The sequence below is a fragment of the Erpetoichthys calabaricus genome, chromosome 5 (genome assembly GCF_900747795.2).
Source record: "Erpetoichthys calabaricus chromosome 5, fErpCal1.3, whole genome shotgun sequence".
NCBI lineage: Eukaryota > Metazoa > Chordata > Cladistia > Polypteriformes > Polypteridae > Erpetoichthys > Erpetoichthys calabaricus.
The window spans coordinates 227,493,048-227,505,895 of record NC_041398.2 but is presented as its reverse complement, the minus strand read 5'-3'; the positions used below and the strand labels follow the sequence as shown (position 1 = coordinate 227,505,895).

The 12,848-nt window shown below is 35.2% G+C and overlaps 1 protein-coding gene across 1 annotated transcript in view; it reads left to right on the top strand.

The window, feature by feature from the left end:
- The window catches only part of mtrex (Mtr4 exosome RNA helicase), a 100,088-nt gene that overhangs the window by 65,957 nt on the left and 21,283 nt on the right, over nucleotides 1–12,848 (top strand). Inside the window, exons 24-25 of the mRNA XM_028802611.2 lie at nucleotides 1,649–1,705; nucleotides 7,834–7,996. Of these exons, the coding sequence (XP_028658444.1) occupies nucleotides 1,649–1,705; nucleotides 7,834–7,996 (220 nt within the window). The remainder of the gene's footprint in view (nucleotides 1–1,648; nucleotides 1,706–7,833; nucleotides 7,997–12,848) is intronic.

Here is a 12,848-nt window from a genome sequence, read left to right as displayed (position 1 = left end):
TTTCTGTAACCTTCCCCAGATTTGTGCCTCGAGACAATCCTGTCTCGGAGGTCTACAGACAATTCCTTTGACTTCATGCTTGGTTTGTGCTCTGACATGAACTGTCAACTGTGGGACTTTATATAGACAGATGTGTGCCTTTCCAAATCATGTCCAGTCAACTGAATTTACCACAGGTGGACTCCAATGTGAATTTCCCACTGGGATTAATAAATAAAGTCTGTCTGTCTGTCTGTCTGTCTGTCTATTATATAGTGCCTTTCATATCTATCTATCTATCTATCTATCTATCTATCTATCTATCTATCTATCTATCTATCTATCTATCTATCTATCTATCTATCTATCTATCTATCTATCTACCTATCTACCTATCTACCTACCTACCTATCTACCTACCTACCGGATGATCAGGGGAAACAGGATGCACCTCAGCTCAATTTTGAGCTTCATGGCAAAGGCTGTGAATACTTTTGTACATGTGCTTTCGCAATTTTTTTTATTTTTAATAAATTTGCAAAAATCTCAAGTAAACTTTTTTCACGTTGTCATTATGGGGTGTTGTGTGTAGAATTATGAGGAAAAAAATGAATTTAATCCATTTTGGAATAAGGCTGTAACATAACAAAATGTGGAAAAAGTGATCCGCTGTGAATACTTTCCGGATGCACTGTATGCTGTGAAAATAAGCATATAAACACAGTCAGTCATTTTTTCCCCTAAATTTTAATAACTACATGTTTATTTCTTTTAGTTACATCTAAACTGTTATGTACGGTAATATAGTTCCTAGTTTGTCTGTAGCGGTATCTGTGTGCTTTAGCATTCAGAAATTGATGGTTTGAAAAAAATTAATATTCATTGATGTTCAAAGCGTGATTATAACTGTTAGGTCAAGTAAAATATAATTTTGTACTTTATTTTTGTTAACTACTGTTTTTCTAAAGTAAAAACAATAATATTTAGCTCAGTGATGTTAGCAGGAACACACACCATTTAGAACTGTGATTTATGATCTGTATACAAAATAAACCTGCCAGTCTGATTATAAGACCTGACACTTTCCACAGTATATCCGATATTTTGTCAGTATTTCAGAGCTAGCTGCTTAGTTCTCCCATCTCCTGCAGGAATTCGGGATTTATTGTTTTGTTCAAATAGATTTTTTTTAGCCACGAGATGGTTAAACATGGTCATCTTTTTTAATAACTCAGATTTTTTTATTTTTTCACATATTAAATTAAAGATGGATTTGGTTGCATTCTCTGCCATTATGATGTTGCGTTTTACTAATGCATCTTAAATACCAATAGCAAAAAAAATAGTTATACAAATTCCTAACATTCAGAAACAGTTGCATAAGATTCTGCAATGCTAAGAAGAATGACTTTAGTGGCCTGTAATATAGTTTAGATGGATGGTCTAGCACACACCTGAATTCATTTGGTTTCATATCTGCTCCAGTGCAACACACTTGAGCAGACCACAGAAGAGTATATGATGAAGTTTTATTTTCCCCTTTTATGAGGATGAAATAAACAGTGGTTCATGAAAACTGCACAGTAATATCTGCATTTAATGTGTAAGCGTATTAAAGTATTGCTTTCAGTATTCATATAAAAAATAAATACTTTCTCGTCACTTATAGGCAAATGAAATGCCCAAACTTACTGAGCAGCTTGCTGGTCCTCTGAGACAAATGCAGGTAAAAATCGAATTTTTTTTTCTGTGTTCTTCAGTGTAACAGTATAATAATGTGTAATGATTTTTGATACACTCTACGTTTCATAGAAAAATATGTATATACAGTATAGGTAAATATGTATGTTTAAGTGCGTGGTTGTTGAACCACTGTTAAAAAAAAAAAAAGCCCTAAACGTCCCTTTTTTTCCCCAAGGTAACTGAGAAAGTTTTTTTTTTTTTTTTTTTTTTTTTAAGCAGCTCTACCTACCTAGATGCAAATGGCATTGGTGAGGTTTTACAGTCTGGATATAAAGTTCATCACAGCACCAAAACAGCACTTTTAAAAGTTTTAAATGACATTCTCCTTAAAACTGATAAAGGCCCATTTGCACTTTTACTTTTGCTTGACCTCTCAGTGATCATTTGATATGGTAGATCATCAAATTCTTATTTCTCGTTAAAAACATTAAGTTGGGATCCGGGTGTTGCACGTGAATGGTTTAAATCTTATCTGTCTGGTAGAACGTTCTCTGTGAGTGTAGGTGAGTGTCTCTAGTTCTGTTCCTCTTATCTATGTTGTATCGCAAGGGTCCATCCTTAGACCATTTCTTTTTAATTTATTAAAAATACTGCTGGGTTCTATTTTTAGGATGCATAAAATATCATTTCTTCTGTTTTCTGATGATACACAGATTTATCTTCTTTTCAAGCAGGGAACTGACCAACCCTTTAAGTCATTTATGAACTGTTTAGATGATAAAGCTTAGCTAGCTTTAAATGTTCTCACAATGAATGAAGATAAGACTGTTATTGTTGTCATTCAACCTCCAAATGTTCTCAACAATATTGATACAATGCCTGGTTCTTTCTTTGTCTACCATAGACATTTTTACTAAAAACCTGGGCATTTTAATGGATGAGTGTTTTAATTTTTAAACATGGCATAAGTGACGGTCTTTTAAATGTATAGTGTTTGTATAGTGCCCTTGAGTACCTGTTTTGCTATTACTCTCAAACATCTTGCCACTTGTCAAAATCTCATGTCACCTTTTATCTTATTTGTCTGTCCTCTGTAATTGTTTTTGCAGATTTCTTTTTGCGTGTCACATTATTCTTGGGTTGCATTGGTCAGTTGATCTAATTCCATTAGCTGCATATTTTTTAAGATGTGTTGCCCTAAGGAAATAAGCCTTTTACCTTGCTACCCCATTTATTAAGTTTGTCTGCCTGTATTTTAGATGTTCTTCACTGTATTGTTGGACTTATGCATCATTAGAATGTTTCTTCTAATCTGTTGGCTGCCACTGTTTATGAATATATTGAAAATCTGCCAGGAAATATTGTGGACCAGCTGAATTTTGTGTTTACCTTAAACAGTGATTGTAACATCAGAATGTTTAGAGTTTTAAGTTATCTGCTTGTGTTCTTTAGTTCTTTTAGTTCTTTATCTTTGAGAAATGTATAATTCATTCTCATCAATCTGTTCTTGGTAATCCTGCTGTTCTTGAACACTGTGATTAAATATTTATAGTAATTCTACTAAAGACAAATTTTGCTTTTTTAATATTTAATTTTGTGAATTGGGTTACAATAAGTTAGACTCACGGCAAAGAAAAATGCTATTTTTATATATTTCTATTTCTGTCAAATCATTATTGGTGTCACCCCACTACCTAAGTGTGAGATCTATGTGAACAAAAGCCACATATGCACAGCAGAGTCTCCTAAATATTATCTCACCATAAACTATTTTAATGAATTCCTGCCAAATTCTTAAAAGCCTTTTGACCATTTCTCATATAAAGTCTGATCCTTTATAATTTTAAGTAAAATTACCTAGTGAGAAAATTGCAACCTTTGGGGGCAGAATAGGAAACTTCAAACTGTGCAAGGTATGATAATGAGCAAGCAGTGCAGAATAAGGTAACCCAAAGACTCTTTCTTGATGGTGTTTGGTTCCATCTGGTGTTATGCCCAAATGACACTATCACAGGATATGGTGTAGTTGTAAACCCTGACAAATAAGCAAACATATGACACATGTCCTATTGTGGTACTTGCTTGAAATACTGTTCACAATTGTGGTCTTGTCCTAGGTATATTGGTTAATGCATGCTTGTAATTTAGTCTTTTAAAACTTTATTACAACTTGCTTTGCTTACTTTGACAATGTGTGTGAAGAATCTTCTTCTTAAATGTGTGTGTTATAAAATATTTTCTAATTAAAGTAATTGCCTTAGATCAGGGTGCATGTTAGATATAAGTTGGTAAAGTCTGGAAATACTACCTTTGTCTTCATCATTTAATAGTATGTATTCAATCATAGACATCAGTGAAAGATTAGAAGAGTTGAATATCACAGAATAAATTATTGTGGCTATTAGAGACTGAATTTGAGGCATAAATGTTCAAAGCATACAAGGCTGTTGTCAGTTTACAAGTCTGCAAACCTGTATAGCTTATGAATGGCTGGAATAAATGATTATGCTGACTGTTTTCAATACCATGTTGCATTTAACGGCTATAGTTGAAGAGGTTGTTGACATGAGGATGTCATGACCAGAAACAGCAGAGTTTGAATGATTATACAAACTCCCTCATTATCTTTCACATACACAAGAGCCTACTCAAATTATTTAAAACAAAGTCACTCCTGTTTGATTTTGTTGTGATCATTATGGGGAATGTCACACTGTATGATTTAAGATTACAGATGTGTGAATTATATAAATGAAGACTATGATTTAAATGACTGGAAAAGTCCTTTAGTGAGACACCAGCCTTACAAGACTTAAAAATTAGTCACTCTGTTTCTTTTTTGGTTTTATTGTAGTTATTCAAGCTGATTTTTTTTTTTTTATCAAAGTAGCTCATGGGCATGTAAATGAAGAAATGTCTTACTGAGAGGTTATGTTTAGATTGTAATAGTATAACAGATACACTGTTTTTTTTTCTTTAAAGCAGAAAGATTCTTAGAAAATAAGCTGAATTAAATTTAACAAAATCTAAATTTAGAGTGTTGTAACAAACCTGGATACATGTTTTCATGTTTGTTATACTTTTTTTTATAATACTTGTATGAAGATAATAACCAGCACCACCAGGCATGTTAAATTATCATGTGTAATACTTTTAGCTATACTAGTCTAAAATTACTAAAAAATGTAATACAAATAAACAAATAATAATAATAATAAATATCTTTGTTTAGTTTTAAATACTCAAATTACTACCTCTTCTTGAAAGAGAAGATACATTTTATTTTTAAAACTTGTGCTCAGCTTAGTTTTTTTTTACTTTTCTAGTATTAGACACAGCAAGTAAGCAAATTTTTATTCTTTCAAACATGATTAAAAAGTTTGCACTATAGCATTTTTGCAGAAAATTTAATATTAAACTATAAATAAATGGTAGCAGACATAAGTCACTCACTATTAAGTTGTCATTGCATAAACATATACAAAGAATAACATTTTTTACTTCATCCATTACATGGTTTAAGAATAAAAATTGAAGTGACCATGAAAAAAAAAAATCTAGGAAGAGCCCAGAATCGAACCTACAGCCTCTTGATTGTGAATCAGCAGTTCTTACCTCTACACCACCCAAGCAGTCGTGTCAGCATCATACCCTAACCAGATTTCTTTTTCTTTGGTTAGATTCTTGAATAAAAACATACTTGTTTTGTTATACTTGTACCTTTTGTGAAAGTGTTTACTTGATATTTGGACTTCACACATTATACACTTCATGTGTACATTTTGTCAATTATTACTAAAACATGAAAAATGTTTCTGTTTTAGTTATGTGTTCAAGAATTACTGCCTCACATTTCCTGTACATTGTAGATACGGAACACACATGAAGTGTATGTATTCCAAATGATGATATATTATTTACCCTATACAATTCCAGGCACCTCACACCCAGATAAAGAGACTTGAGCTCTGAGTATCTTCTGTGTGACTTGGGCAGTGTCAGTAGGGGAAGCAATCTACCTGTTTGTACTGATCAACACATTTGTAAAACAAAAGACGCTAATGGAGAGGTGCTTATGAATTTAAGGTGCCCCGGGATTTTGAGTTTTTTCGTAGGCTTCAGTGTTTCTAGTGTTAACGTTGTGCTCTGCAAATAAATGTTTTGTAAAGTAGTCAGATGTTCCGTACAGAACAAATAGAAAGAATCTTTATTGTGTTCATTATTTCTTTGAGTATCATACAGTGTAAGAATGGTAAGAAACAAGTGTTGCATATGTATCTTTAATTAGTACAATGTAAAAATTTGAAACAAATAAGTGCATGTATATTTACGTAGTGTTTCAGCTGCCAATATCAGTTGATTACGTGTGCATGGGTATTTTATGAGTAATAGTATTTCCATAGACTCGCAAAAGTTTGACTTGCTGTCCTATAAAATCTGATTTTTCTAAGGATGCACAACACTCCGTGCAATCTCCATTTGTCAGTCAAACAGCACGAAGTATTAAATTGCAGGGATGTCAATAATCATGGAATCATTGGTTTTGTTAAAATTAATTCTTGAGGAGGGATTTTCTTTTTCTGACTAAATTACTTCAATCAAAGGTTGGTCTTGTCAAATGTTTTTCAGTGCGAGATTAAGGTGATTCACAAAAGGTTATTAATTTTTTTTTTTTGCATCAGACAGCCACAGCATTAAAACCACCTGCTTAATATTGTATAGGTCCCATTTTTGCCACCAAATCAGCTCTAACCTGTCAAGCCATGAACTCCACAAGACTTCTGAAGGTGTCCTGTTGAATCTGGCACCAAGACCTCAGCAACAGATCTTTTAGGGTCCTGTATGCTGTGAGGTGCCATGGATTGGACTTGTTTTTTCAGCACATCCCACAGTTGCTCAATCAGATTGAGATCTAGTGAACTTGGAGACCAGTTGTGCACCATGCATACTTTGTCATGTTCTTCTAACCATTCCTGAGCAATTGTCCCAGTGTGATAGGGCAAATTATCCTCCTCAAAGAGGCCACTGTCATCAGGGAATATTGTCGCCAAGAAGGATTATATGCTGGCTTTAACAATCTTTAGGTAGGTGGTATGTGTCAAAGTAGCATCCACATGAATGCCCGGACCCAATTTTTCCCAAAAGATCATTGGCCAGAGCATCACACTTTCTCTGCTGGATTGCCTTCTACCTGCAGTGCATCCTGCTGCCATCTCCTTTCCAGATAAATGATACCCAGACATCCAGCCATCCACATGATTGAACAGACCAGGTTACTTTCTTCTTTTGCTCCATTCTCCATGTTGTGATGCTCACGAACTGATTGTAGGTGCTTTTGGTGGTCGACAGGGGTCAGTATGAGCAGTTTGACCAGTCTCTGGCTTCACTGCCCTGTATGCAGCAAGCTGCGATAAACTGTTTGTTCTGACACCGTTCTCTCATGGCCAGCATTTCTTTCAACAATTAGTGCTACGTTAGCTCATCAGTGAGGCTTGAGCACCCATGACCTTGTCACCGATTCACTAGTTGCTCTTCCTTGGACCATTTTTGGTAGGTACTGACCACTACATCCCACAAGATCTGCTATTTTTGGAGACCAATGTGTGGCCATTGTCAGAGTTGCTCAGATCCTTATACATGTTTATTTTTCTCTCTTCCAACATATCACTTTCAAGAACTGACTGTTCACTTGCTGCCTAATATATCCCCGACTCTTTAAAAGATGTGTGTGTATGTGTATATATGTGTATGTATATGTATGTATGTGTATGTATGTGTATGTATGTGTATATATATTATATATGTATGTATGTGTGTGTGTGTACGTATCCTTAGTGTATTATATTAAACTGCACTGCTTATTTTCACAGTGTATATCTTTGTCACCTCAGCACCACACTGAACGGTGTGAGGTGTGTTTTTTCCTACCACCAACCCACAAGTTTTCCCTCCAAGTTGGAGAGGTTTGCAGAGGAACATAGTCATTGTTTTTTATTCAGTTCTCTTTTGAGCGTGCTTTATCAAATAATAAATGATTGTTTAAAATATAAATACGTTTGGAAACCGAAGGTGTGAATATACATAATATATGACCCCCACCATTGACAAGGTATATTGTTGTTGATTTTGAATTATTTAGGCATTTAATTTTATTTTTGTCTTTGTTTCTAGGAATGTGCTAAACGGATAGCTAAGGTGTCTGCAGAAGCCAAGCTAGAAGTTGATGAGGAGCAGTACTTAAATTCATTTCGCCCTCATTTAATGGATGTTGTTTACACATGGGCTAACGGATCCACCTTTGCTCAGATATGTAAAATGACAGATGTTTTTGAAGGTAACTGCTATTTAAATGAGATGAGCAATATTGGGGTGTTCAATTTCAGTTAGTGTTTTAGACAAGCCATAAATTAAGAAGCTAAATTAAATGATCCACGGGACTTCAGTCAGCATGTTGTATTTTTTTAATTTCACTTGTATTTTTTTTTTTATTTGTTGTTGTTTTAATTGTAAAGAAGAAATGTCCAGTACAATATTTAGCTGACAGAAGGCTCAAACATTTTTTGCTTTTATAGGTAATATTATCACTATTTTTATACAGTACATTAATGGCTTTGGGTTTCTGAGACTTTTATGAAGTTAAAAGTGTTCACATATTGCATAAATGCTGTAGTACACTAATTCTGAACTGATTAACAGTAATATTATGGACCCATCTATAGCATGAGCATATTCATTTTATGATTTTATTAAAGTATTAATAATTTACTATATGTCAATTAAGTCTATATAATTTTGCTTAATTATCTACAAAAATCCTTGACTGATGCCTTTTGATTTCTGTGTGTAAACAGCTGGATTACATGGTTCATTGAAGTCAGGGTAAAAATAGATTTTAAAAAGTATTGCAAATAGGACTGAAGTGATTGTTCCATATCTCTCTATTATAATAAAAAAGTCTTGGGTCGAGACGTGATTTTTTCGGAGACACTTTAATGACCGGCGAGACAAGGAAATGAGACAAAAGGATAGCTGCTGTACAGGCTTTTAAATGATCGATGAGCAGCACGACATGCAGATCATGCAGCACGGCACAAGCAGCAGCAAGCCAGCTGATCAAGCATAGAGGAGGTAAAAAAATGTATTTGTTTCCCATTGTATTACCGTTTAAAAAAGGGGTTTTGTAGGAGCGACCGCATCTCCTCAGCGTGCGTTCAGCCCCCCTCTTCATAACGTGAGAGGCAGAGACGTGAAGTGGCAGGCGCGTAGCGCACCCCAGGGAGGGGGAGTAACTCATTCACTACAGCTTTATTACTGGCAAATATCAAGAAATAAAAATGAATGAAATGAAAATAACACTTTTTAAATTGTATATCCGGTTAACCAAATGCCGGGGGTCGGCGAGCGAAGCAAGCAGGGGGCAGAGCCGCCTAGTTATCAATAAAGTTGACATTGAAAATGTATTCACATATATTTTTGTTAACAAATTTATGTACAGTTTCAAATGAGGCACTGCTAGGTCTGCTGCAGCCCACTTTTTAATGGGTATCCTCCTGCTGTTAACCACTTGCAACACAGGAAGGACATCCATTCCTTTGTTTCGGGCACAGATCAGACTTGACTTAAAATTCTTGAACAAATAAGCAGATGAAATGTTTGGTATGTTAATATTTAGATTTTTAAGGTCGGCTCTCACCATTTAAGAGAAGCTGAGGAATGTTTAAATGAAGTAATGATGCTAACAGAAAGTTAATTCATGTTGTAGATACAGCGAAAGCTGTGTAACTAGCATAGCCGAAATATAACCAGGCATTCACTGCATTTTGGTATGAAGTAAATTGTGACAACACAAACTATGTGCATGTATACAGAAAGGATCTGCATCCATCTTTCATAACGAAATTCACTATCAGTGGCTTATACTAGGTGTAGTGAAAAATTTAAGAGTCCCAAGAAATGCACATGAAGTACAAGGAACTCTGTGACTCGCCAAAAAGCAAATTGATTTTAGTTGGAATAAGCCAGTTTGTCTGTAAATGGTGTTTTCTTTTTAAATAATTAGTTCATGAATATAGGATGACTACAAAGAAGCGAGAGTTGGAGAGGATAAAAGATTAAACTTTTCGGGAAAGCAGAGAAGAATCACATTCTTGAGTCACAGAGGGTTATGAACAATGGAGAGTTTACAGTGTACACAAATGTAAGAAATGGAGCAGAACATTAAAGAAAATACAAACCGTGAGTGTTGTAAGTTAATGAGGAATTGTGGTAACCATCTCTGTGTAATATCAGAAGCCAACCCTATACATGGCATCAGCCCAGGCAGATAGTGTATAATCAATACAGTAATCCCTCACTTATCGCGGGAGATAGGTTCCAAGGCTGACCGCGATAACTGAATTTCCGCGAAGTAGGGACACTATATTTATTTAATTATTTAACGTGTATTTGGACGTTTTTAAACCCTCCCTGTATTGTTTACAACCCACCATTTACTCTATTAAAAACAGGAACAACTGCTAAGCAATATGAAATCGGTAGATAAGTTTACACTTACTGTATAGCGAAGTACACGTAGCAGCTTTTAGGCGGTCATGACGTCGTCGACCTTGTTGCAAAGATTCCTAAAGCAGATTCCATCCAGACTACTGCCTTATCACGTCCACTTGCAACTCGTTTTGCACCCTGGTTAAAGGACACTGCGGCTGTAGATCTTATATGCTTTTCCTCCTTTTTAAATAAAGAGAATCGATGTCCTGCAGTGGTGTAGCTGTTCCCTTCCTTCAACATATCTAAAACTTTTACCTTTTCTGCAATCATTTGCATCTTCTGTTGGTGCTTGGACACGGCCCCTGAAGCATTAGCATGTTAATGATGAATGAGTGAGATGAGACTTCCTGGTTATTGCAACACTCGTTGCTGAGCCAATCAGCAGCACACAGGAACTTAACTGCATGCTCTGATTGGGTAGCTTCTCAGCAATCCGCCAATAGCATCTCTTGTATGAAATCAACTGGGCAAACCAAGTGAGGAAGCAAGTAAACAGACCCATTGTCCGCAGAAACCCGCGAAGCAGCGAAAAATCCGAGTTATGTATTTAGATATGCTTACATATAAAATCCGCGAAGTCATGAATCCGCGAAAAGTGAACCGCGAAGTAGCGAGGGATTACTGTATATACGTTTGAGTTGAGAGACAACTGAATTAGCTTCTATATAGACAGAAGAAGCATGTATTCAGTCAAGGACTTAATTTAATTAATTTCCTAAATTCTAATTGTATGGTTCTATTCCTGGCATTGTTTAACTTTGTATTTTTGTGAAAGCATTTATATAGTTTCAGTATAGTTTTGTTATATCTCTGTGGTAGACAAGTGAGAAAGTGACTGGGGTTGAGCTGAATTTCTTAAAGCAAAATATCTGGTTTCCATGGTATGTAAAACATTTCATTGAGTGAAATTATATGTAGGGTAAAGGTGGTTTAAAAAGCTTGTACAGTGGAACCTCGGGTCTCGACCGTAATTCGTTCCAAAACTCTGGTCATAACCCTATTTGGTCGTGACCCGAAGTAATTTCCCCCATATGATTGTATGTAAATACAATTAATCCATTCTAGACCGTACGAATTGTATGTAAATATATTTTTGTAAAGATTTTAAGCACAAATATAGTTAATCATACCATAGAATGCACAGCGTAATAGTAAACTAAATGTAAAAACATTGAATAACACTGAGAAAACCTTGAACAACAGAGAAAACTAACATTGCAAGAGTTCACGCTATTGCACTACGAACCGCTCGCTAAAAACACTTTTTTTAATGAGTTTGAAGCACAGGGAAAAAAATGAACATTTGAAAAATCCGTAACTTAATAAACAACCAAGAAAAGTAACATTGCAACAATACACGCTACAAACCGATTGCTGTAAACAGAAGTGAAGTGGAGGTTAAAATCCAATAGAAAAAAGTCTTCATTAAATACGAGGTTAAAACAATGCTCGATTCAGTCTCTTTAAAAACAAGCCCGGTGCATTCTTTAACTGCCTTCTTGGCCTTATGCGGCCACCAGCCCTCTCTTGCGTGTGTCTCTCTCTTTCTCTCTCGCGCGCGCGCATATATATATATATATATATATATATATATATATATATATTAGTGTGTGTGTGTCTTCTTTCTCTTGAGCGCCTGTCTGTCACACTGTCTCTCTCTCGCGCTGCACAGGGAGAGACTGAACACATGCAGAAATCATCAGGGCGCACAAACCGAAAGGGAAACTAGCTTGTTCGTATACCAAGTGTGTGGTCGTGAACAGATTCAAAAGTTTTGCGAACTTTTTGGTTGTAACCCGATTTGTACGTGTTGAGAGACGTTCGTCAACCGAGGTTCCACTGTAATTTTATCAGTGTGCTAATTTTTGAAGCTCTCAGTATTTCATGTGTGCCATATATTAAATCTTTTAGTTTAAGAGGACATATATGATTTGCTTGTAAATGTGAGATTGTCAGTTGTATATCTGACCTACTATATTTTCTGCACCACTCAATACTTAGTGAATTCTGAACTTCATAATTGTTCTAGCTGCTGCATATATGCTCAGTGTTGCATATAAATTGGAGGGTAGTGTAAAAATCCTTTCTGTGTCAATCCTTATCAGCAAAAAATCTAGTGCTATGGTATTTATGCCATAGTCCCAAAGTACGAGTGTAAAATTGAGTCTCCAGCCCTTGGTTCATTTTAACTTTGAACACCACTGCATTTTAGTAAACAACTTTAAAGGTGAACTCTACAATGCTTACAGTCTCTGTTGTTTATTTAACTTTATTATATTAAATCAGAAAGAAATTGTGGAAATGCAAAAAGAATAGCTGTTTCTAATTATTAAAATGGAGTATGTAATGCCCCTTTTTGTAAATTCTCAGGCAGATTTATGCATGTGTGTTCTTTTTTTATTAAGCTGTTTTCAACTTCCTGTTTTAGAATAGAAACAAAGTTTTAGTTTGTATAACTACCATCTGGAACTAACATGAGGTTTAGCTACAAAGAAAAGAGAGAGGCATTGAAGAGGTCATGTTACTTTACCTCTGATCTAACTTCCAGGAACACATAGCATGCTTAGTTTGTCAATAGACTTAAACATGGGACTTGTGCCATAGAGGATATTTTGACAGAAATTTGATGCTCAGCCAGT